At 52.0% G+C, this 27,501-nt stretch overlaps 12 protein-coding genes across 12 annotated transcripts; 6 read left to right on the forward strand and 6 right to left on the reverse strand.

Annotated features, from left to right (window-relative positions):
- Positions 1 to 338: 338 nt before the first annotated feature.
- On the reverse strand, positions 339 to 2,173 carry IAR55_000687 (uncharacterized protein; the record flags this gene model as incomplete). Its single annotated transcript, XM_066943821.1, has 7 exons — positions 339 to 598; positions 660 to 1,034; positions 1,088 to 1,365; positions 1,428 to 1,477; positions 1,535 to 1,617; positions 1,672 to 1,944; positions 2,005 to 2,173. The coding sequence occupies 7 exons, from the start codon at positions 2,171 to 2,173 to the stop codon at positions 339 to 341; spliced, it is 1,488 nt and encodes a 495-aa protein (XP_066806363.1).
- An 849-nt stretch (positions 2,174 to 3,022) lies between these two features.
- Positions 3,023 to 5,090, forward strand: IAR55_000688 (uncharacterized protein; the record flags this gene model as incomplete). Its single annotated transcript, XM_066943822.1, has 10 exons — positions 3,023 to 3,062; positions 3,121 to 3,277; positions 3,339 to 3,579; positions 3,653 to 3,977; positions 4,038 to 4,150; positions 4,201 to 4,268; positions 4,321 to 4,416; positions 4,472 to 4,583; positions 4,640 to 4,792; positions 4,848 to 5,090. 10 exons carry the CDS (start codon positions 3,023 to 3,025, stop codon positions 5,088 to 5,090), a joined length of 1,548 nt encoding a protein of 515 aa, XP_066806364.1.
- Positions 5,091 to 5,203: 113 nt separating this feature from the next.
- On the reverse strand, positions 5,204 to 6,173 carry IAR55_000689 (uncharacterized protein; the record flags this gene model as incomplete). Its single annotated transcript, XM_066943823.1, has 4 exons — positions 5,204 to 5,424; positions 5,479 to 5,596; positions 5,681 to 5,830; positions 5,922 to 6,173. 4 exons carry the CDS (start codon positions 6,171 to 6,173, stop codon positions 5,204 to 5,206), a joined length of 741 nt encoding a protein of 246 aa, XP_066806365.1.
- A 636-nt stretch (positions 6,174 to 6,809) lies between these two features.
- On the forward strand, positions 6,810 to 8,253 carry IAR55_000690 (uncharacterized protein; the record flags this gene model as incomplete). Its single annotated transcript, XM_066943824.1, has 6 exons — positions 6,810 to 6,995; positions 7,126 to 7,450; positions 7,521 to 7,607; positions 7,682 to 7,845; positions 7,915 to 8,123; positions 8,190 to 8,253. The coding sequence occupies 6 exons, from the start codon at positions 6,810 to 6,812 to the stop codon at positions 8,251 to 8,253; spliced, it is 1,035 nt and encodes a 344-aa protein (XP_066806366.1).
- Positions 8,254 to 8,349: 96 nt separating this feature from the next.
- Positions 8,350 to 9,724, reverse strand: IAR55_000691 (uncharacterized protein; the record flags this gene model as incomplete). The annotated part of the gene is made up of 2 exons (XM_066943825.1): positions 8,350 to 8,774; positions 8,827 to 9,724. The coding sequence occupies 2 exons, from the start codon at positions 9,722 to 9,724 to the stop codon at positions 8,350 to 8,352; spliced, it is 1,323 nt and encodes a 440-aa protein (XP_066806367.1).
- A 367-nt stretch (positions 9,725 to 10,091) lies between these two features.
- IAR55_000692 (uncharacterized protein) lies at positions 10,092 to 12,219 on the reverse strand (the record flags this gene model as incomplete). The annotated part of the gene is made up of 10 exons (XM_066943826.1): positions 10,092 to 10,161; positions 10,212 to 10,331; positions 10,391 to 10,535; positions 10,600 to 10,790; positions 10,845 to 10,972; positions 11,022 to 11,101; positions 11,167 to 11,263; positions 11,315 to 11,374; positions 11,432 to 12,030; positions 12,090 to 12,219. 10 exons carry the CDS (start codon positions 12,217 to 12,219, stop codon positions 10,092 to 10,094), a joined length of 1,620 nt encoding a protein of 539 aa, XP_066806368.1.
- A 704-nt stretch (positions 12,220 to 12,923) lies between these two features.
- Positions 12,924 to 15,012, forward strand: IAR55_000693 (uncharacterized protein; the record flags this gene model as incomplete). Its single annotated transcript, XM_066943827.1, has 8 exons — positions 12,924 to 13,218; positions 13,304 to 13,384; positions 13,440 to 13,556; positions 13,623 to 13,854; positions 13,913 to 14,017; positions 14,074 to 14,778; positions 14,828 to 14,956; positions 15,006 to 15,012. 8 exons carry the CDS (start codon positions 12,924 to 12,926, stop codon positions 15,010 to 15,012), a joined length of 1,671 nt encoding a protein of 556 aa, XP_066806369.1.
- Positions 15,013 to 15,570: 558 nt separating this feature from the next.
- Positions 15,571 to 17,091, forward strand: IAR55_000694 (uncharacterized protein; the record flags this gene model as incomplete). Its single annotated transcript, XM_066943828.1, has 3 exons — positions 15,571 to 16,410; positions 16,469 to 16,597; positions 16,681 to 17,091. The coding sequence occupies 3 exons, from the start codon at positions 15,571 to 15,573 to the stop codon at positions 17,089 to 17,091; spliced, it is 1,380 nt and encodes a 459-aa protein (XP_066806370.1).
- A 688-nt stretch (positions 17,092 to 17,779) lies between these two features.
- On the forward strand, positions 17,780 to 19,742 carry IAR55_000695 (uncharacterized protein; the record flags this gene model as incomplete). Its single annotated transcript, XM_066943829.1, has 5 exons — positions 17,780 to 17,790; positions 17,867 to 18,939; positions 18,991 to 19,064; positions 19,118 to 19,242; positions 19,310 to 19,742. The coding sequence occupies 5 exons, from the start codon at positions 17,780 to 17,782 to the stop codon at positions 19,740 to 19,742; spliced, it is 1,716 nt and encodes a 571-aa protein (XP_066806371.1).
- Positions 19,743 to 20,133: 391 nt separating this feature from the next.
- On the reverse strand, positions 20,134 to 22,299 carry IAR55_000696 (uncharacterized protein; the record flags this gene model as incomplete). Its single annotated transcript, XM_066943830.1, has 10 exons — positions 20,134 to 20,392; positions 20,475 to 20,576; positions 20,648 to 20,724; positions 20,781 to 20,924; positions 20,993 to 21,046; positions 21,116 to 21,663; positions 21,714 to 21,767; positions 21,823 to 21,892; positions 21,959 to 22,091; positions 22,154 to 22,299. 10 exons carry the CDS (start codon positions 22,297 to 22,299, stop codon positions 20,134 to 20,136), a joined length of 1,587 nt encoding a protein of 528 aa, XP_066806372.1.
- Positions 22,300 to 23,829: 1,530 nt separating this feature from the next.
- IAR55_000697 (uncharacterized protein) lies at positions 23,830 to 24,568 on the forward strand (the record flags this gene model as incomplete). Its single annotated transcript, XM_066943831.1, has 3 exons — positions 23,830 to 24,097; positions 24,173 to 24,399; positions 24,464 to 24,568. 3 exons carry the CDS (start codon positions 23,830 to 23,832, stop codon positions 24,566 to 24,568), a joined length of 600 nt encoding a protein of 199 aa, XP_066806373.1.
- A 930-nt stretch (positions 24,569 to 25,498) lies between these two features.
- Positions 25,499 to 27,281, reverse strand: IAR55_000698 (uncharacterized protein; the record flags this gene model as incomplete). Its single annotated transcript, XM_066943832.1, has 4 exons — positions 25,499 to 25,729; positions 25,799 to 26,253; positions 26,308 to 27,177; positions 27,230 to 27,281. The coding sequence occupies 4 exons, from the start codon at positions 27,279 to 27,281 to the stop codon at positions 25,499 to 25,501; spliced, it is 1,608 nt and encodes a 535-aa protein (XP_066806374.1).
- Between the last annotated feature and the right edge of the window lie 220 nt (positions 27,282 to 27,501).

Here is a 27,501-nt window from a genome sequence, read left to right on the forward strand (position 1 = left end):
GATGAAATGTTGATCGTTTCCCAAAATATGAATCCGACCAGAGTGGAGGCGAGTGACAACTTCCCGTCGTCTGCTGTGCTGGTGGCATCTGAACCTGTTTTGCATCTCCTCTTACTTTTCACAACTACTTATATACTGTCAACAACTGGGCACAAAACAAACGAGATGGGACACAACCGCTGAGGGGAATTATCGAGCTGCACGGGTCGCGCCAGAACAGATCGACCCCTTTTTTCAACCTTACAACCACACACTCTGGCACCCGACCCTCACAATGATCTCCACATCGCAAAAACCCACAATCGCTACGTACAGCCCTTGACATCACTGCCCGGAATCTAGTGGAAGTGTCTGAACAGAGGGTTGGCAGGACCCTCGGATAACGCCTGGGTAGGGACGTCTTTCGATGAGTAGTTGACTCCTTGTTCCCTGTTCCTTCGTCGGTTATCGAGTGTCATGTAAGCTCGAAGACCGAGAATAAGGATAAGACCGAGAGCCTCGACACCGGCAGTGATGGCAAGGGGAATCCTGTATCCTGGAGCCCACTTGTCGAGGAAGATGTTGGCGGAGACGATACCACCAGCGTTGGCGAGGAAGGCTAAGTAGTAAAGAAAGGTCAACGGGGAATTCACGAGTATGAACGAAGGGTCACTACTCACTGAAGGTACCGACACGGAACGCTCGACCATCCTCCGTGGGATCGTTACACTGGTGCCAAGTGTGGAAGAGCACACTGGGAGTGAATGCGCCGCCGGTGATGAGGAAGACTGCAAAGTATCCAGCGCCAGTGCTGCTGACGGGGATGGCAACGAGGATGATACAGCCAATGAAGACCAGGACCAGAGATGATGCGAGATGGAGACCACGCTCTCGGAAGTAATCGGACGACCAGGCGGTGATCAAAAGACAAAGGGTACCGAAGATGTACGGCGCGACGGTGAAGAGGTTGGTCTTGACGGTAGAATAGTGGAATCGACCGATGATCTGGGTAAGGAAGTTACCGGCAACAGCAGCGGCAATACCGTAGCAGAGGGCTGAGATCGGAGTGAGCACATGTCCAATGGCGAAGAATCCCAACGACACTCACCGATACTGCCAAAGACGTAGAACTTCCAGTCGGAGAGGGGCTTGAAGAAAGCCTTCTTGTCAAACTTGGTGTCGGTCTTGGTAGATCCGTCGTTGAGGATACGAAGTCTAGCTACTTCTTTCTCTCGCTCGTTGAGGAATCGTGCCTTGGCTGGCGACCAAGGGAGAACGAACGCGACGAGGGCAGCGAAAGCGACTGTGAAGGCACCCTCGATGAGGAAGAGGATCTGCCATCCTTGCAACTTTGAGTCCATCTGGAACACCCCGTAGGCGATAAGACTGGACACGGATAATTGTCAGCATGCAGGCTGGACATGCAAGCGAAAGCTGGTTGTACTCACCCAGAAAATGCGCCTGAAATGGCATTACATGAATAGAAGGCGGCGATCCTCTGGCTCACAATGTCAGCGAACGTCCTCGACGATATCTTACAACGAGGACGACTCACCTTTCCGAGTTCTCCTCGAGTGTAGAAAGTGGTGAGGTAATAAATCAAAGAAGCAGCGAATCCTGCTTCGAAAGCTCCAAGTACTGCAAGGGTCGTCGTCAGCACTCTTTGTTGAAAGAGATAGACGATACACTCACGAAGTCTGACGACCAAAACGCTCGCAAAGCTCCTGCAAGCAACGTTGATCATGGCCATTGCTCCCCAACCCAACATATATCCTGGGATGGTGATTCTTGGTCCGATCTTTCGAGTGAGCATGACACCGGGAACGACCAATACACAGAATGGGACGTAGAAGACGGAAAGCATGGTGCCGTAACCGTTCTTGGGGAAGTGAAGGTCGGTTGTCATGCCATCGGATCTGGCGTTGGAGACATTGTTTCGATCGAGCGAGTTGAACAGGTAGCACCCTGGAAGTGATGGCCTCGATCAGCTATGGCTCTGTGGGAGATCATTGAGGATCGACTTACACCAGATGAAAGGCAAGATATGCCAATCAAACTTGCGGACAATAGCTCGGCTCTCCTCTTCAGTGAACGCGTGTCCCAAGACATCGGGCTCGACTTCTTCGACCTTGTGCAAAGCCTCCTCCTTGTCCTCGGGATAGGTCTCACTCGCTGTTCGAATCACCTGCGACATGACAAACGTATAGATGTATGCGTCGGTCGTCGGTGTTGAATCAAGGGAGGGAGGACTGGAAAAAGAGGGTTTGTCCTGATCGGTCACTGGACTATATAGAGGGTTATACAATCGTGACATGCATGCATACTCTTGCCCAACCTATTTGCCGTCAGATGTCGTGATAGCTTATCTCTAGGTCCGGACTAAGCCGTAAGTTGATGTTGTCATCTATCGTGACGGTGTAGTACCCTTTTCTGTCTACGTGAAGGGGAGGGAGCAGCGACGAGGCCTCGGATGGAACAAGACACCTCCACATCATGTTCGGATCGGCTTTGCAAACAGATCAACTGCGATTGGACGATAGGGCATCGTTTTCCCGCTCTGATTGACAGAGGTGCAGGATGTCGTGATAATCTATTCTCAGGACATCGGACAACGGCGTCCCGTGTTCGGGATCTAGGCTGGGCAGTGTACGGTGATCACCCACGGTCAATTGTCTGTTGTGTGAACGATACAGAGACACAGGGGAAAGGGGGTGGCGAGGGATGGGCCGAGGCTAACCCCAAAGTAGTATCGAGTAGAGAGGAAGATCTATCGGTTGACCCCGTGCGATTTCCGGGTCGTCGGGGCTTTCATTCTCTCGGTCAAATCCGGACGCCTCCTCGATAGCTTATCGTGCAGAAATCGGATTGTAACTTACGTGGACAACCATGACCGGAGCACAGAATCTCAATCCTGTTTGTGGATCGGCCGAGGACGGACAGTGATCATCGAATATAAGTCAAGCATCAAGGACGGTCATTTGCGCCGCTGCGATACGATACACTCTACACGTCTGCCACTGAGACAGATCCACTTCCAGTCATCATGACCACGACAGGGAGCAAGATCGCCATCATCGGTGCCGGTGAGCTAGCCTCGACCATGTCGGAATCACACGAGCTGACTGGCTGAGAATCCTACAGGTGTGTTCGGCCTTTCGACCGCTCTTCATCTCAAGAAACAGGGATACAAAGATGTCACCGTGTTCGATTACCAACCTTACGATCAAAATGCATACAACCCTTCAGAGGGCTGTGATTCGGCAAGTGCCGACGTGAACAAGATCTACCGTTGTTCATAGTATGTTTATCTCGGTCGGCATCCCGTACAATGCAGCTGCTGACGTGTTTCGCATGGGCAGTGGGGATGAGATCGAGTATCAAGATCTCGCATTGTCGGGACGACCGATCTGGTTGGAATGGAACGAACAGCTTCGATCTACTCCCGCCGATCAGCTGCCAAAGGGTCTGACGCCGGAGGACGATCTCTTCATACCTTGTGGATTCTTGCGGATGTCCAACGGCACAGAATTGTCGGATTACGACAAGGAGTGTCTGGTTCAGCTAGAGAAGGCCGGACTGAGAGATTACAACCATGTTTTGGTGAGTGCATGCACTTGCATCGAATCGAGCTGCGAGATTGAGCAGCTGACGTTGGAGATTTTGCTGTGATTAGAGCAATAAGGAGGACCTGGAGCGATTATGGGAGCTGGAGAAAAAACAACCCTCTCATTGGCGAGAGAAGGTGTACGCTCTCAACCATCTTCAGGAGGGTAGACTGGATGGATTCATCGACACGTCTGCGGGAGTGACCCTCGCGGACAAGTCATGTGCCTGGGCTAGACATCTCTGTGAGAAGGCAGGGGTCAAGTTTGTCTTGGGTCCCGAGAAGGGCAGGTTCGATGAGCTTCTCGTAGAAGGGGAGCGGGAGAGTCGTAAGGCTGTGGGACTGAAGACGATGGATGGATTAGAGCACAAAGCAGATGTTGTGATCGCTGCCTGTGAGTGTTCATCTCCTTGTCTGTTTACCGTTCGAAGATTAGCTGAGCGTGGGATGATAGGTGGAGGATGGACACCTGGTGTCGTGCCCGAAGCCAGTCAATTGCTAGAGACCACAGCAGGGTCCGTGTGCACCATCACACTGCCGAAAGATCGACAAGACCTATGGGACAAGGTGAAATCCATCATCCATACCTGGCGTATCTACGCTGACATACTTCTCAGTTCTCGCCTGAACAATTCCCAGTATGGGCCTACGGTCTGACAGGTCACAACAGTCCGGAGTACGGAGGGTGAGCAGCCTCCTTCAATGGTCTGACACTCGTCAGCTGACCTTCACGATAGGTTCTACGGTTTCCCGCGAACGAAGGAGGGCAAGATCAAGATTGGATATCGGGGACGCAAATGGACAAACTATCAGACTCACCCCAAGACCGGACAGTGAGTCTTCTAGGCGATTAGCCTTCTAAGGGTTTCTGCTGATTCGAATTCACAGACGAATCTCCACACCGAAGACAAAATACACCACGGACAAAGCTGTCAATCTGCCAAAGAAGGCGATCACTTACATCAAGGAGGTCGTCGGAGAAGTCTTCCCAGAGCTGAAGGTGGGTTGTCAGCGTGTGGAACCCCTATAGACCAGGCTGATCAGTCATGTGAGTAGGGCATCGGAATCACCGATACTCGAATGTGCTGGTACACCGACAGTATCGACAATTCCTTCGTCATCGACTATGTCCCAGGATACTCTGACAGCCTGTTCGTCTGTTCTGGTGGATCTGGACACGGTTTCAAATTCCTTCCCGTCCTCGGCAAAGTATGTGTCGTTCGTTGCTCACACTCGAGCTATCTCAGCTGACATCGGCTTACAGCACGTCGTGAACGCACTCGAAAAGAAGACCGACCAGTTCACGCCCTTGTGGCACTGGCGATCTCGAGTCCCGGGTGAACATGCTAACGGCCTGGAAGAGGGAGAGATGTCAGGGAGAAACCTCGCCTCGTTGGAGATGGCGGAGGAGGAGGATTGGCAATGGGTCAAGAAGGGTGAGATCAAGGTGGGCGGCGATGTCGAGGACATTACGAAGGGAGTGAACGGTGTCGCCATCAAGGCTTGATAAAGGACATTGACATAGTGTCGTCTCATATGCATTGGGTCTACTGAGGTTCCTGGGCAAAGGGGTGTGCATGCATCTGAAATTAACCTATATATATATATATGCATTTGATTCTACTGTGAGGACAATCTATAATCTCTAGGTGTAGCACCTTCATACAACCATTTCCCCAATGTCAACACGTCCCACACCTTGAGTCCCGTGGCCTTCTCGACCGCATGAGAGAACGGAGGCATGTTGGTGCACTCGAGCACGATGGCCTTGACCTCGGGATGATTCGATGTGAGCGTGAGGGCCGCACCGACTACTTCCTTCTCCATTCCTTCGTAGTCGTCTGAACGATATATCAGCGCTTGCTCTCTTGGACAGATGTATGAGGTTCACCTACAGGGGATTTTCTCGTCGAGGACACCTCGGAAGACGGCTGTCTTGGGATCTTCGTCCTCGGGCAGACCATATACGGGTGTATCGGGGTGGGCGCCGACGCTCGTCAAATGTTTGACAGTCTGTGACGCGGAAAAGAAAACACAGCATGGTTAGACTGAAGAACGGCAGTACATCGGCTCTGATGGTTGCGGGACAAGACGCACCAATGCGCTTCGCTTGAAGGTGATGACACCGACAGACCTGCCCGAGTCTGGGCCGGGGAAGAAGCTCTGTTGTAACCATGCGACCTGGAGCAGACTAGTTGTGCCCATGAAAGGCAGTCGATTGACCAAGAACGGGTGCATCGTAGCGAGCTATCCACCACCACATTCCATCAATGACTCGTTCGGACTCGGAATACAGAAGACGGTGCCGAGAGAGGGAGACAAAGGGGAGGGGACCCACGAAACCACAACTCGTCACAAAGGCCACACAGCCCTCTTCCTCAATCATCTTCTTCCCTTCTCTCACAAATGCATTCACAAGATCCTCGCCCCATCCACCACCGACGACCAGAGACCCGACCGCCTCTTCCACGATCCGGATCACGACGGGGATGTTACCCCATGAAGCGGGGTGACCGACGTCACCTGGCGGTCGGGGGAAGGTGGTCTTCAATTGGAGTACTCCCAATTTCGGTGTTTGTTTGGTCGACATGGTGAGGTTTCTGGATCGAGAACGCAGAGCGCAGAGCTTTCCAGATTTCTTTCTGGGTCTTGAGGCGATGCAATATAAGAACAAGCAGCGGTCGTTGTCGCTATCGGGACGGATGCTGCTATGAGTGATCACGTCGACACTCCCGGTTCCGAAGTATGCATGCTTACCTTTTCATCCAGGTCGGGTCGCTTATCTCGTGACGGGTCGGACAAACCCGATGCCAATCATGGCTCTTCGGTCGAAACGATCTCTGCTACAAAGCACGTAGTTTGAGCCAAGCGTCCCGCAAAGTCCGAAGAGGACAAACGAGGGATAACGTCTCACTCGGTCAGACCCGACAGGATGATCGATATCATTGGTGGGTGGTGAGGAGTGCGATATGAGATGACCGAAGGGTCCGTAACATCGGGGCAAGCGGTCGTAGTCATTTGGACGGTGAGATCCGAACACAAGATAGCGAGGGAGAGATAGCGTGGCAGCAAAAGTTTGAACGTGGTTTATAAAGATCTGTCAAGTCAAGTCAACCCAACATCGATACTACCACTATAACAACAGCATCACGGCACATCCAAGCTAGCATATCTCACTCAAAGCCCCAACAGAAGCCCTCCTGAATACCACACACAGGTCCACACCATGACACTCACCGCTTCCCGTCGACGAATCTTGGGTATTGGGTACCCCCGATTCGCAACTGACGAATGGAACGAGCTCGCCGACAAGTACGATATCCATTACTTTGTTCCTTCTGATAGGAAGCAGGTCATCGGGGAGGTCAAGAAGCTGTGTGATGAGTTTGGTCCTTTCGACGCCGCATATGTCGTGAGTCATCGAGCCGTTCTTCCGCACCAATTGCTCCTGCCACGATCAGCGTTGTCTCTGTCTTCCACGATCCGGTGTTACAGAGATGAATTTAGGTCAGAGACACACTCGCTGACCTGTGCCTGTGTAGCTCTTCGGGACCGCCGCATACTCCCCCTTCCACCCCGACATGCTGTCTCCCTTATTCGAGCACCCAGGCTACTGTGGTCTCTTCGCCCAAGGTGGAGCCGGCTACGACGATGTCGACCATCCCTGGCTCGCCGAGAATGGGTGTTTCCTCTCCAACACCCCTAACGCGGTCACGGAGGCCACGGCCGATATGGGCATCATCCTCATGTTCTCTGCCATCCGAGGAGTGTCTCAGGCCGAACAGAATGTCCGAGCGGGCAAATGGAGACAGGGCATCGAGCTTACTACCGATCCATATGGATTGACGATCGGTTTCATCGGTCTTGGTGAGTGCGAGGTCTCCCTCGGAAGGGACAGTCGAGGACCAAAGCTTAATTGTCATTCGTCTTCACTCAGGTGCGATCGGAAAGAGCATGGCCAGAAAGACAAAGCCTTGGAGCATGAACATCATCTACTACAATCGCACACGATTACCCGAGGAGGGTAAGTCTGGCCCACTGGAAATATCAGGATACCATGCAATACGATTCCATGCTGACCCGCTGTACTCTTCGCAGAGGAGAGAGCTCTTGGAGCAACATACGTTTCGTTCGACGAGCTCCTCGCGCAATCCGATATCATCTCCGTCAACACTCCCTTGACAGAGCAGACTAGAGGCATGATCAACGACGAGACTATCTCAAAGATGAAGGACGGCGTTTTCCTTGTCAACACCGCGAGAGTGAGTCCACATCCCAGCCCCGAACACGTTTGTATTTGAAGCTCAAGTTGAGTGCTGTCTACCTTGTAGGGTGCTGTTCTCGACGAACCTGCTGTGATCCGAGCTCTCGAGTCAAAGAAGATCGCTGCTGCAGGTCTCGATGTGTTCACCAAGGAACCTTCTACCGACTCACCATTGTACACACTCCCCAACGTCACTCTCCAACCCCACGTAGGTGCCTTCACCAAGGGTACCATCCACAGAGGAGAGAGGGAAGTGTTCGCCAACGTGAAGCAATAGTGAGTCCACCATCCAGTCCTCGTACTCCCTTAGTTTGGTTTGGCACTGACAGAGAACTTTGGCAGCATGGAGACTGGAATTCCTGTCAACCCCGTCAACAAGCCCGTCAAGATCGAGAAGTCAACCTAGATATTTAGATGGATGGTGACAGTCTTATTTGGCAGGGATATGCATGCATGGTCACGATCTGTACAAGTGCATTGACAACTAATGTTGATACACCTACTATTCGACGTCCATGGCCATATCCACATCTCCATCCCAAGTCTGTCCACCTTCCACATTCATCGTTGCGTCAGCATCTATATCCATGGTTGGAATACTATCGACAAAGTTCTCATCCTCCGCAATCTCCTCGAATCGCCGCGAATCATCCTCGTGACCCTCCCAGGTCTTGACGACCGGTTCGGTCCATGTTCCATTTTGTATACCCAACGGTCTGTACAGTATCAGACTCTTCTCATTCTTCAGCATGTCTCCTAGCGGTCCGTTGAATTTATCCCGTTGCGTTTTGAGAAGATGCGTGAGGAGCGAAGGGGAAAGAGTGAAGCCTTGAGAACCGGGTTGAGACAATTGACTTTCGATAGAATCGGGAGAAGGAGATCGAGATGAAGACCGTGACGAATCAGACAGAGCTGTAATAACGATGCCTAGCACAAATGGGTCAATTCAAACCCAAGTTCCTTCGAAGGATGCACTCACGATCCTTCTCCGGTTCGAACCACATGGTCTTCCCTCTCCTCCGTTTGTCGCCTTGTCTCGAGATATCTTCTATCTCCTGATCCCCATTCTCGCTTGCACTTGTATTCACAGCTCCTTCTTTCATGTCCACGTCCATTTCTCCGTTCCAACGGCGTCTCTTGCTCATCCTATCGATATATTCTGAGTCTTCCTCTCGCCGTCTTCTCCCTCTAGGTGCCCCTGTGACGTCTTCCACCCCGAGTTCTGCAGCTGAGCCAAACGACGGAACGACTTTCTCCAGAGGTTGGACCACTTCGTCCGCTTGTTGAGCCACACCGGCATATCGTCTGGTTCGATGCGAGAGATTGCGAGTGTACGTCGCATCAGAGTCATAGTTCCCTTCGCTGGACTCGGTTGGAGAGGTAGAAGAGGAGGAAGAGGAAGGTCCAGCTCGATTGGGGATCGACCAATGATGCGTGTTGGAATGATGGTGATGATGATGGTTCGACGATCTAGGTTGCTGTGGTTCTGGAAGGATCTCGACACGAAGGTCGTTTCTATTTGTTGTCGGAGTGAGTCCGATGCCTTCGTCTCCTTCGATATCCTCGTGATCGGGCAGTTTGGCAGTATTTGCATTCGATCCTAAGAGTGACCCCGGTGAGATCGAGAGACTCGAGAAGCCATTAGCGAGATTTGGTCTCCGTCGCTTCTCTCGATGAGACGTCTCATTCTCTTGGGCAGATGTTGTAGCCCAAGGAGACGAAGGCGGGGCGAAGGACGAGGAAAAGGGCAGTGGGGAAGGTGGAGGAGACGCAGCTCGACGTTTCTTCGAGGGAGTTATGAACGCCGAGGATGACGATGCCGATGATGAGGGAGGTAGCGTGAAGGGAGAGGCTGAGGGTTGAGCAGCCATCGTCATAACGCGATGCTACCGAGCGTGCGGGTCAAGTTGGACATGTGAGAAAGAAGGAAGAGCGAAGAGACAAGAGGGATGATCAACAACCAGAAGAGAAGGATGATCGGTGGACCAGCCCGGAAGAAGACTCGAAGACTCTGGAACCACACAAAGACATAGGCGCGTGCCGCTCGTAAACAAAGGATATCCTTGCACGCCTATATCACAGATCCTTGTGGCATTGCAATGCGGTAATCCTCTTGACGAGGTCTGTTGGCTGAAGAACGACGCTCGCAGTCTCCTTGAGACTGCGACCTCACGATTGCATCTTGCATTTGGGCCAAGCACAGCGAAGCTTCTACCACAGGTCGCAAGTAATCTACTCGGAGAATCATTCCGCCTTCTCCACTCTCAGCGGCATCTCCAGTCTCCCACCCACTTTGGCTCGAGCGAGACCGAGTCTGTCAGACGAAATATCATCAGCTTGTATACCTGCACATTCACGGTTGACTTCGCGACATGCCCTCCGTGTCGAGTGAATTCTGGTTTACTGGAGGTTTCTTCGAAGGATAATCGTCGGACGAGGACGAACAAGACCGTCTTGATTTCCGCGATGGCGAACTTGGCCCCGCTGAGTCAGTATCACATTAGTGAACGATGTGCAACATTTTCTTCATTGATTTCACTCACATGCAGTGACGACTACCTCCTCCGAAGGTATGGATATTACCGATCAACCGAGATCTTACGTTGTCCGGCAAGAGGAAACGACTGGGTCTAAACTCATCGGCATCAAGACCCCAAACGCCCTTGTCAAGATTCATCTGTCCGAACGCTAAATGGCATCCCTGTTACTTGTATGATTCGACTCTCAAGGACGAATGTGCTGGACCCCTTACCAATGTGCACGGTATTACCTTTCTTGATAGGCACCGCTTCAATACATCTCCCGCTACGGCCCACAACCGGCATCTGAAGCGGGATGACGGTATCCGCTTGAGCTACTCGGAACAGCGTAGGAGCGGCGGGGTACAGTCGCAGTACCTCATGCACCACTGCGTCGAGGTAGGGCAGAGCGTCGATGATCTCCCTGTAGTTCGACGTATGAGTTTGCGGGTGATCTATTCCTGGGAGATAAACTCACCATGCTGGCAAACTACTCTCTATACTAGACACTTCCTTCCTCAACTTGTTCTGTACATCCGGGTGCTTGGCGAGAAGTCCGACACACCAAGTGAGCGTAACTGCGATGGTCGTGTTCCCCGCGAACAGCTATTGCACTTTCAGTACTGCACCCGGTCAAAAGGTATGTATCACTTACAAAGAGCGGGATCTGGGCCAGGACTTCTTCATCGGACATCCTCTGGTCAGCTTTCACATCCACAGCCATGTTGGCGCGCACTACAGAATCAAAGCGTCTCAACTCAAAAGCCTACTAAGCTGTCGATCAGGATCTTGAAACATACGAAGGTTGGTGATGAGGTCGCCACCTGCAAAGTCTGATTTCGTCACAGAGTCTCCCATTTCAGCTTGAATGGCCTTTCGCTTGTCGGCGAGTAATCGCTGCAAGTTATTTTCAGCAATTGAACGTGTACAGAATGATTACAAAACTACATTGCCAATCCTCTTCATCACTCTGGACGCCTCGTCGATGCCTTTACTTCTTTCTGATCGCTGTGAAGTAGTCCAGTCAGCCGACAGAGATTCAGCAGTTCTCCCCGCGGTCCTCACCAAAAACATCGGGACTGGGAATCCAAGATTCTGCAGCAAGACGGAGAAAGTGCTATCGAAACTCCCTTCCATCTGTCTTTTCCAAGCGGCCAGCAACTCGTGCCCCCCTTTACCCAGCGTATCAAAATCGAGATCGAATCCTGCCAGACCGATCACGTCCACCGTGAGTTGTCCAATGTATTTCTGCAAATCGACGTGATCCCCGCCTTGAGCTTTTTGATCATCCAAAATCCTTTCGACCAGCTGATTAGCCTTATCTATGAAGACAGGAGCCATGATCCTCAGCTGAGGAGTGTTGAAGCTCGGTGCGATGGCCCGACGTTGTCGACGATGATCCGGACCCAATGCAGCGGTCAGACTGGGTCCCATGACCTGTTGAGAGAATTTGGTCGTTGCGTCGGATTGTTCAAATAAGGTGGGATGAGAATGAATGTACGACACCGCCACGGGGTCCATCGTGAGGATGGTCTGTTCACGTCGGAGCGAGTAGTATCGAAGAGTAGGACCGTACGTCTCGAACCATTGTGTTTGTAGAGAACCATTCGGGGCATCTTGGAGTGATGGTTGAGAGCCGTAGAGCCAATGAGCGGGAGGAGGACCTGATCGACCGACATGGTCAGCTAAGACTGACCTTTGAGCACAAGATGAGCACACGCACCTCTCAGACCACGGACTGTGCTTGAATATTCACGATACACATAGTAGTAGAAGACGGCAGAAACGCAAGCCAGGGCAGCGAATACCCCAGCGTGAAGTAAGCTTTGCACTGAGAGAGGGTCAGTGTACATGATAGGCCATGGATCAGTATCATAGACATTCCAACGACGCTATGAGATCCGCAGGTATTGATTTATAACAGACAGCAAGAGAGAGAAGTGACAGACACTCGTATCCGTGGATTGCAACAAGTTGAGAGCCGTGATTGCCGTTCCGTCGGCGCAACGCGGAGCCCTAGGTACAGTGTGATGAGAGACCACAATGAGGAGCACATGATGCTTCGTAAGCTGTATCCAGATATGCATCTCGGTCTACGTTACGGTGACAAGCCAGGACCTAGCCCCCGGTCAGCTCATATCAGGTAGGTCTCTGGGCGGGAGAAGCGATGTCGTGTCACCAACTCATGAGTCAACGTTATGATGTGTGGAAAAGACACACAAAACACAAGATGCTTATCACCCACCACCAGCTGAGACGAGACGAGGTGATTCAACTCAATCTAATCTGATCTTCCATCTAGATTCACTTATCATACATGACGACTCGATCCATCTCAAAACCTATCTTTGTAGCATAGCATCTATTGTACATATTCAGATCCATACAGGAGCCAGAACCTCGCTCAACAGGCCGAATCGTTCTCCTGGTTCATCTGCTACGCGACACCCCTTTACGCCTTTAGGAGATGTTGCTAGTGAAGTGACCTGGAACTGCTTGATCGGCCAACCTCCCATCTCGTCTGCAGCGCAATCTACCCGAATCTACTGGCCTCGACATGTACTTACCGGTCTCACCGTCTCGTAGACCGCACATCTTCCTCGCAGTGCTATTGGGGATCGCATTCATCTTGTTCCTTCACAACATACATCAACCTCGTCCATCCTTCTTTCCGAACCCCTTTCATAGTCCAACGGTAGGCAGCAGCGATGTGTCACACTCCACCGGGCTAGAAGTAGAGGACTATCGTGTGAGAGACCGCGTTGTCAGGATGAGAGGATATTGCGAGAGGGAAGATGGGTTCGAGAAAGAATACGGGAGGACGAATCTGAGGTTGACACGGGCTTATGAGGGTGAGTGGGCGTTGTTGTCCAGTTGTCAAATACACGTGTACAGGCAGAATAACATGCTGAGGACCAGCTGACGCTTGAGCTGCAGGGTCACATCACCGATTCAGACGACTGCTGCACAAGGTGCTTAGAGGCGAACCCCTTATTATTTCGGTGATCGGTGGTAGCAGTGAGTGGATCAGTCGGTCGGTCGGAGCTTCCTTGACATAGTTCCCCATACTCAGTAACGAAAGGTCACCATATCGAGAAGGATGAGATTTGGTTTCACCGCTTCCGAGAGTGGTTTGACGACTACGTAGGGGAGGACGTCCAGATCACAGAGGTCAATGGAGCTGCTCCAGGTGAGTGACGATCTTCCCCCTTCACGAAATGCCGACCAAGCACTCATCTTTCCATGATTCTTTCAGCCACTGGATCAGATTATTACTCATTTTGCTTCCCTTTACACATCCCTGAAAACTCTGACCTTGTCCTCGTCGAGCTTGCTGTGAACGACGAGGGAATACTGGAACATGTCGAGAACATGGAGAATCTGCTCCGAGGCTTACTGGACATGCCGCACAAACCAGCCGTGATGCTCGTGGAAGCGATGGCATTCAGTGGAGGCGGGATGGGAGGTGGTGGAGGACGAATGCATCTGTGAGTGGGAAACACTTCTCCTGGTGAAGAAGTAGAGCTAATTCCGCATTGGTTGCAGACCCGTCGCACAATACTACGATGTCCCTGTTCTCAACCAACGACACCCCCTTGCCAACCACTTTGCGAGATATCCTCAGCTTGTTCGACCGTACTTCACCGAAGAGTGAGTCATGAGAATTCCTACGCTTTATCAAAGTCCTGCTGATTTGCCCCAATCAGCTGGTGGGGCAACCCTGACACCCGCCATGTCAACGCTCGAGGCCATCGGGATCTCGGTATGCTCGTTGCGAGCTTCGTCAAAGACGTCGCATGTCAGATGCTATCGGAGGAAGACTTTAGTGTACCCGCGCCTGAGGTGGACGAAGAGATCTCTCTGCTGTCGGCTATTACCAACATATACGCTATTGATGAGGGGCAGACAGTCGAAGACGCTCAAGCCCAAGACGAACACCTCGTCCGGCAGCAGACGTCCTGGCCAGATCAGACCAAATCTTGGCGCAAGGGAGCCACGGCAGAACAACCAATAGGCGAGCTTATGCCAGGATTGTGGACGACTCCTGTAGAGTACGGCATGATGCCTCGGATGAGAATACTTAACGGCTGGAACCCAGATCCCAACTTCATCGTCCCTCCCTTCCACCCGATCTGCCTCTCCACTCGAGCCAGAGAACCTCGATTCAATCTCACTCCGTCTGCCAACGATGGGTGGGACTACTGGATTCACCCAGAACATCTCGACAAGCCGTATCTCGTTGGAAGAGTTCCCGGAGCAACGGTCACTTTCGAGCTGGAGACAAATGTTGGGCTGGTCAAGATGTACTCGTTGAAAAGCAAGACATTTGGTCTAGGAACGATCGAATGTTGGGTAGACGAGGAAAGGGATAGGAGCGCCAAGGTGATCGGATGGTGGGACAACGGGGATATGTGAGTGTTCAAGAGCATGCAAGAGCCCTGTGCTAATCGGGCTTGGTAGCAATATCGGTCGTTTCGATACCATTAGAGACGATCTGAGACCTGGTCGACATACAGTCACTTGCGAAGTGCTGGAAGAAACCTCAGATCCGGGTGGGGGTCACGACTTCCGGATGATATCTTTGATGAGGTCAGTTGGTGTGAGTAATCTCGAAGACGTCCTGCTGATGCTTGGGCAGCGTGTAACCGTTGGACGGATGTGTTTGCTGTCATTGAGTTTTCAGAGGGACAATTATAGAGAGAGGATCATGTGGTGTCTGCGCATCAGTGCCTAATCATACCACCATCTTGCATCTTGCATATCCTCCAATGCATACGGGCCGCGTTCTGTGCGCGTTCACAAAGCCTTATACATGGAGTAAAGCTGTATGGGGAAGCAGCAGAAAGAAGAAGGTCTGCCTGCAGCAGTAGAAAATCAAGTCCCAGGCGGGAAGATGCCCCTGTTCCTCTATGATTGGCAATTATCCCATCAAGGAGCACATGGTAATTCTTTTGCACGTCTCTCGTCTTTCATCTTTCATCTTTCATCTTTCGTCTCCACCATTAGTGAGCCAAGCATATACAAGTCGACTGTCGGACCCTTGCTCTACGGAGCTGAGCTGTGATATGGTTGTGAATCTACGTTGACGACGCAATTACTCGACGGATCGAGGCGACTATCCTGCTGAGTTTCCTCTTCCCCTCCGCATCTCCTTTGGCTCCTAGCACGCGACAGCTCCGTTCGCCGCAGTCGTTTCTCCCACCATGTCCCAATCATTTCACTCCATGTCCCAGTCACAATCTCAAACACTGTCACCTCGACCGAAACCGCGTCTACCGCGATCTCCTTCCGATCCGATACATCCCTCTCAGCAATCTCTCCCTTCGTCCCGTCCACAATCTCCCCAACAACCAATCTACGTCCTCACCGCCGATGGATCCTCGTTGTTCCTTCTCGATCCAACCAAACCGCGAGGTGGAGAGGAGCCACCCCCCTACGCGTCATTCAATATTCGCACGGCGATCGGAGGTGCGAATGGGGACGATCGGATCGTCAGAGTAGAGTCTAATGGAGGTAGTAGTCGGTCTAGTCCGAGGGGAATATCGTTTCCCACATTAAGCTCAGCTGGGGAGATGCTGTTGCCCCCTGACAGCGCTTCGTCAGAGAGACACGTTGTGGTGGACCCCCAGACATCAGATCATCCCCACGAATCAGGAGGAACGGCCGCAGCAAGACATCGAGCAAGTACTTTATCAGCTTTGAACAATCACGATAGATCGAGACCGAGGTATACGACATCGCTATCAAATCCTTCTCGGCGGACACGTTCAGCGTTGTCCACCCCAGAAGTACATTCGACAGGATTGGCAGATGAGACGACACCGCTGTTACGTCCGTTCGGGCCAGGGACGGAGGGCGACACTGAGCGTGTCATGAACACTGGGAAGCGGAGAGGGACTTGGAGATCGATATGGTGTGGCGATGTGGATGACGACGAGGAAGTGGGCGGCTGGGTCAAAGGCTGGAAGAGGTTCTGGAGGCCGATAGGCAGAGGAGAATATTGGAGATGCTTACTACACTTGGTCTTGCTGAATTTCCCTTTCGTAAGTGGCCAGGATCTCACGTATAAAGCGACACAAGCTGATGCGCCAGACGACCTAGGCCCTATTTGTTTGGCCACCGCTACTCGTTGGTACTCTGGCCGGAACGGCTCTGCTCATAACCGTTCCTATCGGAGCGGCAGTGTGGTGGTTGACGCTGTTCATCTCTCGTTCAGCTGCTCGTTTGGAAGTAAGTGGCGGTCACGGGCCGGAGCTATCTTGGCCACGAACGCAACGCGAAAACACAGCTAACGACCCATACTTCCCGCTCAGACCATCATGCAGCTGTACCATCACGAGCCTGTCTCACCAACCGTCCCTCTACCCACGTACCATCCTATCTTCTATCGACTCGTGCCTCGTTCTGCGCCCAACACTCCTATCTTCACGCCCAACTCAATCCACACACCTCCCCAGAATCTCGAATCAGCTTCCTCGTCGACCGACTTCATCTGGGAGAAGCGGTTCATGAAATGTTCCTACGCCATGTTCCTCGACCACTACTCATATTCCGCTCTATCATATTTCCTCCTCATCAAACCGCTCATCACGCTTTTTTCAACGATCGTGGTGATTGCGCTATTACCCATCGGGGCGGCGACGATCTTTGGCTTCCCGGTGTATCTGCGAGCAGCGAGGAGATGGGGCAGATGGCAGGCGGAGGTGGCTGTGGAAAATCTCTAGGTGGGGTATTTCGAATTGCCCAGGACTCGGTCTTTGTATGTCTGTCTGTCTTTGGCCACACGTGTGTTGTCTTTGTCTTTGTATTTTCCCGGTGACCTTTTGTATGCATGGGTTCTGACTCGGACTGTCTTGGTAAGAGACCGGCGTGTGTGTCAGGGTTGAGAATGAGCTGCCTGGTCAAGAAGGGTCGTACAACCACGAGTGTCAGACGGCAGTCAGCCGATCACCTCGTTGTATACGGTGCAATAAGCTGATGTGGCCAATGCGTCTTGCCACCAGGGAGTGCTTTTCCCGCCGCGAAGACCATGCTTCACGTTCCGTTCCACTAGTACACAAGCGTACAACCAGCTCATTCCATCTCGTCCATGTATGAGGCGCAACAGTCTGCATGAGCGTAATCAGATGTAGCATCCAAGGAAAACAGAGACTGGACCGCCCCTCTGTTGCCGTGCGTACTACGCCACCAAATCCATGACCCGGAGATATTACCGTAACTAATGGGATCAATCACCCTTGATGATGACGCACCACCAGTGTCTACCGGTCATGGGCGAGAATGAGTGAAGTGACGGACGCACGAGAATCTGCTCCGCTTCAAAGATATCGTAAGAACACCCCCTGCTGGGCTACTCACCAGCTGCTTGTCGAGCTGGACACACAGAGAAACCGGCCTCTCACGTTTATTACAATGACGTTTGAGTAACAAGACTCACATTCAGTTCAACATTCGTCTGATTGCTTTAACATCTGATCATCGTATCATCTCATCATTCAGTCACATCACCTCCTCCTCCTCCTCCTCGTCGTCTTCGTCGTCGATCGTCAACATGAATGGAACGCATCTCGGGGTGTATAATCCTGCGGGTACGACAGTTCCGCCAGTGGGAGCCGTCGAAGGGGATGCGGCCACCAATTTGCCAAATCTAGGAGGAGGTATCGGCTCGTCCTCAAAGAGTCTATCGAGTGAGCACATGCATCGCCCTTCTGCGTCCAATTTTGTACTAACTCTTCCTGTCCCTCGAGCATCTGACTCCCTATCTACCAAACCAAGCGACTCGACATCGACCCTTGGTTCCATCGCACCATCCGTCTCCACTTCGGTCAGCACCAAGGCGAGCGATAGCAACCTTGTTCAACGACAGGCCGAGTTCGAAAAGAACTTTGGCAAGCGAATCAGCCAAGAACCTTTGACTGCATTCTCACTCACAGAGGGAAATGACGGTTCACCAAGACTTCCCGATGACTATATGACCATCCTCGCTACCCAAGCCACTGATCTGCAATCCACCATCCTCGTTCACGGTCGTCTCTATCTCACTCGATACCACATCTGTTTCCGATCCAACATCATCGGCATCATCACCATCAAAGTCCATGCTCTGTCCGATATCGTCAGTATCAAGAAGGGTACCACAGCGAAATGGATCCAGAACGCCGTGTATGTCCGAGTAGCGGAGACAGACGAGAACGGTACTCGGGTAGAGCAGCATTACGGATATGGAAGTTTGAGGGACAGGGACTCGCTGTATGATGGTCTGATGGACTGTTGGAAGGAACGAGCGCCGAAGCAATATGAGGCGTACATGGAGCGGGAAAGAGAGCAAGCTTCCGAGGATCTGGATGAGGAAGATGAGGATGAGGAAGATGACGACGACGATACGTCGGTGGAATTGGATCCTCTTTCCACCTCGGGAGACACACCGAAACGAACAAGGGGCACTGAGGAGAAGCTCAAGGAACTGGCTCTCGACGTGAGACTACCGTTGTCTCTCGACCAAGCGTATGATCTGCTATACCACAACGAAGAGTTTATCAATCACTTCTACGGGGACGTGAAGAAATTGACAGGTGAATGGGAATGACACTTACTCCTGGCCCCTTTGACTGACCCCGTTGCAGAGCTGAGAATATCCGGGTGGACGCCTGATGAGGCTGGAAAGCGCAGAAGAACGCTCAACTATGTAATGCACATGGTAAGTGTTGCTCTCGAGAGGTTTTCGCGGCCGACCAAGCTGACACGACACAGAACAATTCCATAGGACCCAAGAGCTCCAATTGCAATGGATCGGAAACGATTGTCGTCGATGATCCAGCCACATCGTATGAGATCGAATCGGAAACTCAGACACCTGACATACCTTCAGGCAAGAGGTAAGTGCCCATCGGCCAAAGTTTTGTCGGAATTTTGAGACACTGACGTCGTCGACATCTGGACCAGCTTCAAGATACGGACGCGGACTTGTCTCACCCACGATATTCTTCACGGACAATCGGCCACTCGGATACACTGTACGACTCAAGTGGACTGGACAGCCTCATCAATGTTGAAGTCCGCGATCACTCCCGCCGTCATCAAAGGTCAAAAAGAACATCATCGTCAATTAGTCCACAGTGTACGGGATTGGGTCAAGGCGCACAGAGAGGATTTTGCGAATGTCGATGCGGACAAAGTGGAGATACATCATCCGGAATCGGAAACGGCAAAGGTAGAAGGACAAGACGCCGCCGGTGACACCTTGATGGAAACACAAGCGGTGGTGGGGAAGACGTACATGGATCATGCGGGAGACATATGGGAGAACCCGGTGATGTTGGGTATCTCGGCGTTGTGTCTTGCGCTACTAGTGTTGTATACGAAGAGCTTGATGTGAGCTTCAAGGGGGATATCTCAGCTCGTGCTGTTGCAATCTGAAATGCTACGAGGGAGAACAGGAGTTATCGGTCGATGTTGTATGCAACTAATGTATGCGTTCATCACTCCTACTTGCTCCTGTAACACTCTCATGTCGTTGCATCTGTGACACTCTACGTAACTTCAATTGCAAAAAGCTCGCTCTGTACGTACAACTAAATCCGAGCCTAGACTGTACGTTTCCTAAATACTGATACTGATCCTCTTACAACTGCATTGTACTTCTTGCTGCTCCTACTGGTTTTGATATCGACCCGGGACAAAGGCCGGGGCAACTTACATCGAGTAGCTGTCGAATCCAACACGATCAGCCATTTCTTCTATATCGCAAGCCGGGTCTGCATTCGCACTCACATGAAGTACGGGTTCCTGACATCCGTCGTATCTTCCGCTCCCAACTCCTGCGCCTTCCTCTCAATCTCCTGCTGCGTCATGCCCGAAGCGGTCATCGCGTCCGTCTTCTTCTTGTTGCAGTAGACCAACCAGCATCGCCAAATGAAGATGGTGATGAACTCGACTCCCATACAGGCGGCAATGGCGATGGTTCCGGGAATGTAGTGAGGCGCGTCTTTCGCTTTCATCACTTGAGAACCAGCGATGTTACCCGTGCTAAATCAAGCAGAATAAGCAGAAGGAAGCATGGTCAGCTCGATCGAGGAGCAAGGATTCGTGCATCGAGGATGGCACTCACCAATAAGCGATGAAGACCATCGAACTCATAACACTTCGTTTGGTTCGACCAGCCGTGTTGGAAGACATCAAAGACCAAGCCGAGAACATGGGAATTACGAAGCTGTTTGGGAATACAGCGTTAGCATCGTGAGCCCCGTATTGAAACAGGTTGGACAAGGACGAGATACTCACGTCACAGACATGAGGTAAAGACCCCATTTGTCCCACTTGTATTTGTCTTCATTGGGAAGTAGAGCGAGACCGAGCAGCTGAAAGAGGGGTCAACGTTTTCACAACACAGACGGAAGTGGAAGGGCGTACTTACACCAATGAAGGGGAAGATGGTGGACAACATCATGAACCACATCCTGGTACCCTTGAATTTGGACGTGGTCCAGCCTACGACGACGAACCAGAGGACTGATACCACGCTTCGAGGGATACCATAGAGAATGACTTGAGATTCGGTCTACATGACGGAGGAAGCTATCAGCATATGCCTACTATGACACTCGCTTAACAATCAAGTCCACTCACGAAGCCGAAACTTTTGTTGATAACGCTTCCGAAAGTGGTCAAAGCACCGTTGCACTGCACATAATCGATGGAGATCAGCAATATACTCTACACAGGAGGGCCATTCGATTTGACACTACGCACCACACAGCTCATAAACGCGTTGATGAACATGAGGTACAAGACCGGGTCCATGAAAGCCTCTCTGACCTGCTCCCACTTCCAGGTCTTTCTACCTGTCAAATCCGTTCCGGCGTGGTTGGCCATAACTCTCGCGTTGGCGATCAATTTCTCTTTCTTGCTCAACCATCTGACCTCGTTAGGTGTACCGAGCATGAACCACGCGACCGCCGCGGCTAACAGAGTCTGCCCACCCAAGAAGACAGCGATACCACGCCAGGCTTCGAAACCGCCAGGGTGTTTGTTTGCATGTTTGGCGATTCCATACATGGTAAGATCGACAACGATACCCCACCCCGCGTTGGCAGACTGGAAGACGAGCGATCGGGCGTTGTGTTCTCGGGTGGTGTACCAGTTGGCGATGATCAAGTTGAATCCAGGGGAGATTGTACATTCGAAAGCACCTTGGAGGAATCGAAGAGCCATGAAAGGAGCCCATGAATGAAGGAAACCTTGCGCGAGAACGACGACACCCCAGCAGAACATGTAGATCGTCAAGCACTTTCCCATATCTAAGGGAGGACGGTCAGCAGGTGGGATCGGAACAAGTCGTGTGGCTTACTGAATCGCTGAAGTACCACGTTGGAGGGGAACTCGAAGAGACCGTAGGCGGTGTCTAAGGCGAGATTAGTGGGATCCGGAACAGAATAAGCGGTATCGACTCGACTCACAGAATATCACAGTGAGGAGAGAGTACTGATTGCCGTGCATTCCTGTATCTTTCTGGACACCATAGAGGTTCTGCGCAGGATAAATGGCGTCAGTCCGATCGGCCCTTGGACGAGTTTCACCGCCGCGCTCACTCACCATCGTACCGAGACCGGTCTTGTCAGTCTGCTGAATACCATAACACCACCACATCAAGGGGAGAAGAATGAAGTCGACCTTGCGTTTGAGCTTGTTGTACTCTTCATCGGTATATGATCCCTCCGCGAGAAGGCTGGGAGACTCAAGTCAGCTTCGCCTTTCGATGCCTATCCCCACTTCATCACTGGCACTCACACCTCTTCGGCCAGTTTGACCTCGTTGACGGTGACACGGTTGCCATTCTCAGCGATCACTTCTTTCTCATTTGCGTAATCTTCAAGATCGACGTTGGTGAGATGGTGAGGCGTCGAGTCCATCTGGGTGACTTCTTCCTTGGACATGTCGAAAGAGATCTAGCGCTTTTGATGGTTGCTTCGAAGAGGATCAAACGATTCCCTGAGGAAGAGGAGGGGAAGGACAGATACCTGACGGCGTCGCTATATATCGAGCTGGCCACCAACCTGGGTGGGTCGCCAAAGATGCTCTCTGATCGACCTTATCATCCTTCGTGTCGGCTCCGGCCGCAACTGAGCTGACCGAAAGAGATAAGCCTCTCAGTCTGGTAAGAGCTTAAACGATGTCTTGAGATACGTACGCTACCCAACCATTTGGAACGGACGGACGGGACTCGATACCTCCAGATAGATGCGCCGTCCTCAAGGCACGAGGACAGAGTGGAGTGGTCCACCTGGCAAACACATAGGGTTATAGACGCCGGACTGTGAGGGCAAACAAGGCTGAAAGACGAAAGAGATCGGCATTCATCAAATGTCTAGGAACATGGTTGTGATCCCTCTGGTCTGTCAAGCAAGCCCAGCTGTCTTCCATCGGTCAACTAGTCTCAGCTTAGGCGCCGATGTGATTCCGTTCATGTTTCCAATGTCGCGCCTCGGCAACCAAGGAGGGGCCAATCCCTCTCGCTCTGAGAGCCAAGAGCTCCGCGTAAGACGGGCGAGTCCAGCACCTCGAGACTGCAGGCTGAAAAGAGAACCTGCCAAGAGGGTGTGACGTCTAAGCGTGGGAAGGGGGAGAGATAAGAAAGGTGTGGGTTGTTGAGTGGGGAGGGCAGAGGAGAGATAAGCATTGCGGTGGTGGCCGATACAGCCTTTTGCTCAAACAGGCGGCTTGCCTTCTCGGCGGAGTTGACAAAAGAACCCCAAAGGATATATGACTGATCGTGGAAAGGCCTCAATGTTCCAACTCTGCTTGAGGACCAAGATCCGAGATATAATGTCAGAGAGGAGAAGAAGAAGAAGCATGCAATCGGGATCTCTGGATGTTTGGCAACAGAGCATTGCAGGTTGCTCTGCTCCGCTCATAACCTGGCCCATTAGAAAGGAAATCAAGACTCCACCGATTCCCATCGTAGCATCCGTCCGTCGTGACTCATCAACCTCATCATTCGAGTCGTGCATGAGCCGACTGCTTCCGGCTCAGGAGACGCAACATCCTGATGGCGTGACTTGCTGTCAGCGCAGCGCCCACTTGGCCCTCTGCTGTTTCGTTGTCCCCGCGGTGTCATTTGGGCCGATTTACGGCGACCACGCGTGGTAAGCCAGTCATGCGGGGCAAAGACTCATATCGCCTAAGTCCGAGGTCCCATGAGTCACTTACTCAGCTGAGCGAGTCGCGAGATGATCACGTCGCCGCTGGGATGACTGGGTCGTGTCTCATTGTTCCTAGCTATTAATAGGCCAGATGAAGTAATGATGGGACATACCTGTCGATGAACAGCAAACGACAATGATATCGTCTCTATCAACAACGCAAAGTCGACCGTTCCATCAACACATTTTCTAATAATTGATAGAATAGCGTCATATCTCGACGCATTTGGACAGACCCACGATCGGATACGTGCCACCACCGCAATGACGCTTACGACAGACAAACCCGACCCCAACCAACTATCGTACCGGATCCCTACAGAGAAAGACTACCCATTGTTGGTCCAATTTCGACGTGAGTGCGGATGGGGGATACCCAAGCTAGAAAGCAAATGGAAGGACCCGAACTGGGTATACTGCGTGTTCGAACTTCCCACTGGGGAAGGGGTAGACGACGTGGGGATGGCATGTTGGGTGTTGGAAGATGAGGATCCTGACACGGCGAGTCGGGTCACGAACACCGTATACCTCGGTGAGTCTATCACAAATCATTTGGCTCGTCATGCCTAAACATTTCTGATATTCACGCAATGTCCACGCAACATAGGATCCCTCTTCATCCGTGAGAAGTATCAGGGGACAGGCCTGGGTACAAAGGCCATGGATCTACTTGAGAACGCGGCCGTGGAGCAATACCATGCCAAGTGGATAACGCTGGACACGACTGCGTATCGTAGTGAAGTAGCTTTGCATGGTCGTGAAGCTAGCGAGGATCCCACTCGACCCGGGAAATCAGTAGCGTGGTACAAAGCCAGAGGATATGCCCAGTACAAGGTGAGTGACATGATCTGCTATGTGACCCGAAGACCGATGTGAAGCAAGCTGATTGTGGGTATAGGAGAATCGTCCAACTTTCCCGGTCGCACTCCCCGGTAAACCTGATCACCTATTGACGGCGATGTTCCTGCGAAAGCCCGCGAGCTTGGTGCCAGGGGACAAATAGATAGAATCGTAGAGGATCGGAGGAATCGATGCGATGACAACAAAGGGTGAGCGCATCGCTGGGGATGTCTCAACCTCCAAAACAATCACCTATACGGCACGATGCATCGCACGTTGACGACATCATGGAGCAAGCTACTGTCAGCTCTCGACCCGCTCCTTTTAGACCAGATCTGGCGATCCTCACCCTGTGCCCGATCTTCCAGGACCACAAAACGCGATAGGAAGCGGCTGCTTGACACGCTTCTCGTATCAGACCTGGATCCCCTGCATAATTGTGATTACACCGACGTTGTCGACAACCAGCCCATCAGCTGAATCGGGACTGAACACACTGTAGCCAGCTTACTGACTGGACGTATAGCCGACTGAAGCCAGATTTCCTGGCACAGCCCTTTACTGATGGTCGCTCACCTCTTATTATCCATTCTCCCATACATTGATCAGCGACAGAGAGCGCGAGCCAAAAAGGGCCTCATCTCAACGCCTCAACATGCTGCCCGCACACTAGAGTACATAGCATCCATCCCTAGTGCCCAACTTGGTCCACGAATGATCAGCATGGGTGTTTGACGCCACAGGATCAAAGTGGTGTGACTCAGTCAATCAAGGAAGGCGATCAGTGCTGTAAACAGGTGAATAACTATTGACCCTGCGAGCAGACGACTAGAGTCAGTGATACAGACCCCTCAACATGTTTAACGATACTCCTGAGAAGTCGTGACAGATTGCCCAGTCCATTGTCGACCGAAGGTCATGTTCATGTCCAGTTCTCAGGACCGCAGTGCATACCAAATTCTATAATCAGCGTTTACAAGCTCTATCGGAACAATATCTTGACAACTCCTCTTTCGAACTGGTAGACCAAAAAAAATCAAAGCTACTGGTTGTCTCCTGCGAGCACCCCTTCATCTCCCAATCCTTGGACATCCTATCGGTCGATAGCAACCACTTGGGAGATTGCTGCATCCTTGTCATTCTCCTGCAAGTCAACCTTCTCGTCGATGGAGTCGGACGCGTGGTGACCACCGGCGGAAGCGGCAGCGATAGCATGCTCGACGACGTCTTGGGGACCGTCGAAGATCTCGTTGATTTCCTCAAGGGTTCGTCCACGAGTCTCGGGAAAGAGGAAGTATATGAGAGCAATCTCGATAGCGTACATCTAATCCTTTTGTTAGCAAAGTGTGATCTGCTTGAGGTAAGAAAGAAAGAAAGAAAGAGGACGACTCACGAAGCAGAAGAAGACGTAGTACCAGTACCCGATGTTGGCAAGGGCGACAGGGTGGACGTAGTTGGTGATGAGGGACCAGAGGAAAGTAACGAACAGGTAGAAGGAAAGGCCCTTGGCTCGCATGGAGAATGAGAGGATCTCAGTGGGGTACGCGTAGACGAGTGGGTTCATGGCAACGTTGTAGAAACCGGACTCGAGGTACAAGAAGGCGACAATGGCGTTACCGACCGTTACCGAGTGGTGCTTGGAGTAGGTCGCAGACAGAACGGTCATGATGACGTGGGTAACGGTCATACCACCGAAGGAGATGAAGAACTGGGTTCTTCGACCAATTTTACCGGCGAGCCAGGCGGAGAAAGCGGCAATGAAGAAGTTGCAGATCGAGTTTCCACCGGTGATACCCAGAATCTGGAGTGTGCCAGTGATACCAGCACCACGGAGAACAGGAGTGAGATCTGTCACCGTGTCAGCATACGTTGAGTTGCGGTGACATGAGTTCGCTCACTCACAGTACGAGATGATTCCTTGACCAGTCCATGAGTTGATGGTCGCAAGAACACCGATGACCAGGAGACGCTTGCGGTTGCCAGCAGTTGCGATGGTGGACTTCCAGGTGACACCGTTTTGCTGTTCGACCTCGAGTCGAAGAGTCTCTTTGATCTCAGAGAACTCAGCGAGGACCATAGGATCCTCGCGATCGCCGTTGGCGTGGTGCTTGACGAGGATCTCAAAGGCCTCGTCTTCCTTGCCTTGGGCGATGAGCCATCGTGGTGACTCGGGGAAGAAGAAGATGGTGGAGAGGATGAAGACCGAGGGAGCGAGTTGAACGATGGAAGGTCCTCGCCATTGCCAAGAGCCAGTGATGTGAGATGTCAAACCGTAGCAGAGCCAAGTGGCAATGATCGAACCGATGTACCAGATGACGTTGTATGCTGCACCGATGAAAGGACGTTGTCGAGGATGAGACAGCTCGTTGACGAGACAAGAAGCACCGACGATCGAAGGAGAGACACCGAAACCAAGGAGGAAACGACCAGCCATGTATTGACCACGGCTGTAAGAGAAAGTCTGGACGAGCGACGAAGCGATGCAAAAGACACTGCCGAAGGCGACAGTCCATCGACGACCGAACTTGTCGCAGATCCACTGAGCCGGGAAAGTAGCGACGATGTTGCCGACAGTCATGAGTATAGAAATAGTACCGATCTGCGAAGCGTCGGGATTGCCCATCGGCTTGAGCCAGGTGTCGAGGGCTTGGAGACTGCCCAGCAAGGACTGATCGTAACCACCGGTGACTTGCACGACCGAGATGCAGATCATGATGATATCGAGACGCAGGAGCGCCGGGTCACGCCACCAATGTCGGTGGGTGTTGTTGGCTGGACGAGGAGTCAGCTCATACCTAGTGTCCGAAAACCACAAGACACTCACCCAAACCGGACAGACTGCCCAAGCCGCTCTTCGTGACTGCTCCGGCGACCATGTTGATGGATCAATTCTAGTAAATCGGGGTTGACTAAAGTGAGGCTCGAAGATGAGATGGGGAGTGGACCTCAAAGTCAGACGATCTACTCTGGCTTTTTAAGCTGAACACAAGCACGCTCTAGCGCATGATGATAAGCCCAGTCTCCGAAGAGGGAAGGTCGCTGCAATTATCAATTCCGAGCGGAGAGAGCCCGAAGACGTTGCTTTTCGGAAACGAT

The sequence above is a fragment of the Kwoniella newhampshirensis genome, chromosome 1 (assembly GCF_039105145.1).
Source record: "Kwoniella newhampshirensis strain CBS 13917 chromosome 1, whole genome shotgun sequence".
NCBI lineage: Eukaryota > Fungi > Basidiomycota > Tremellomycetes > Tremellales > Cryptococcaceae > Kwoniella > Kwoniella newhampshirensis.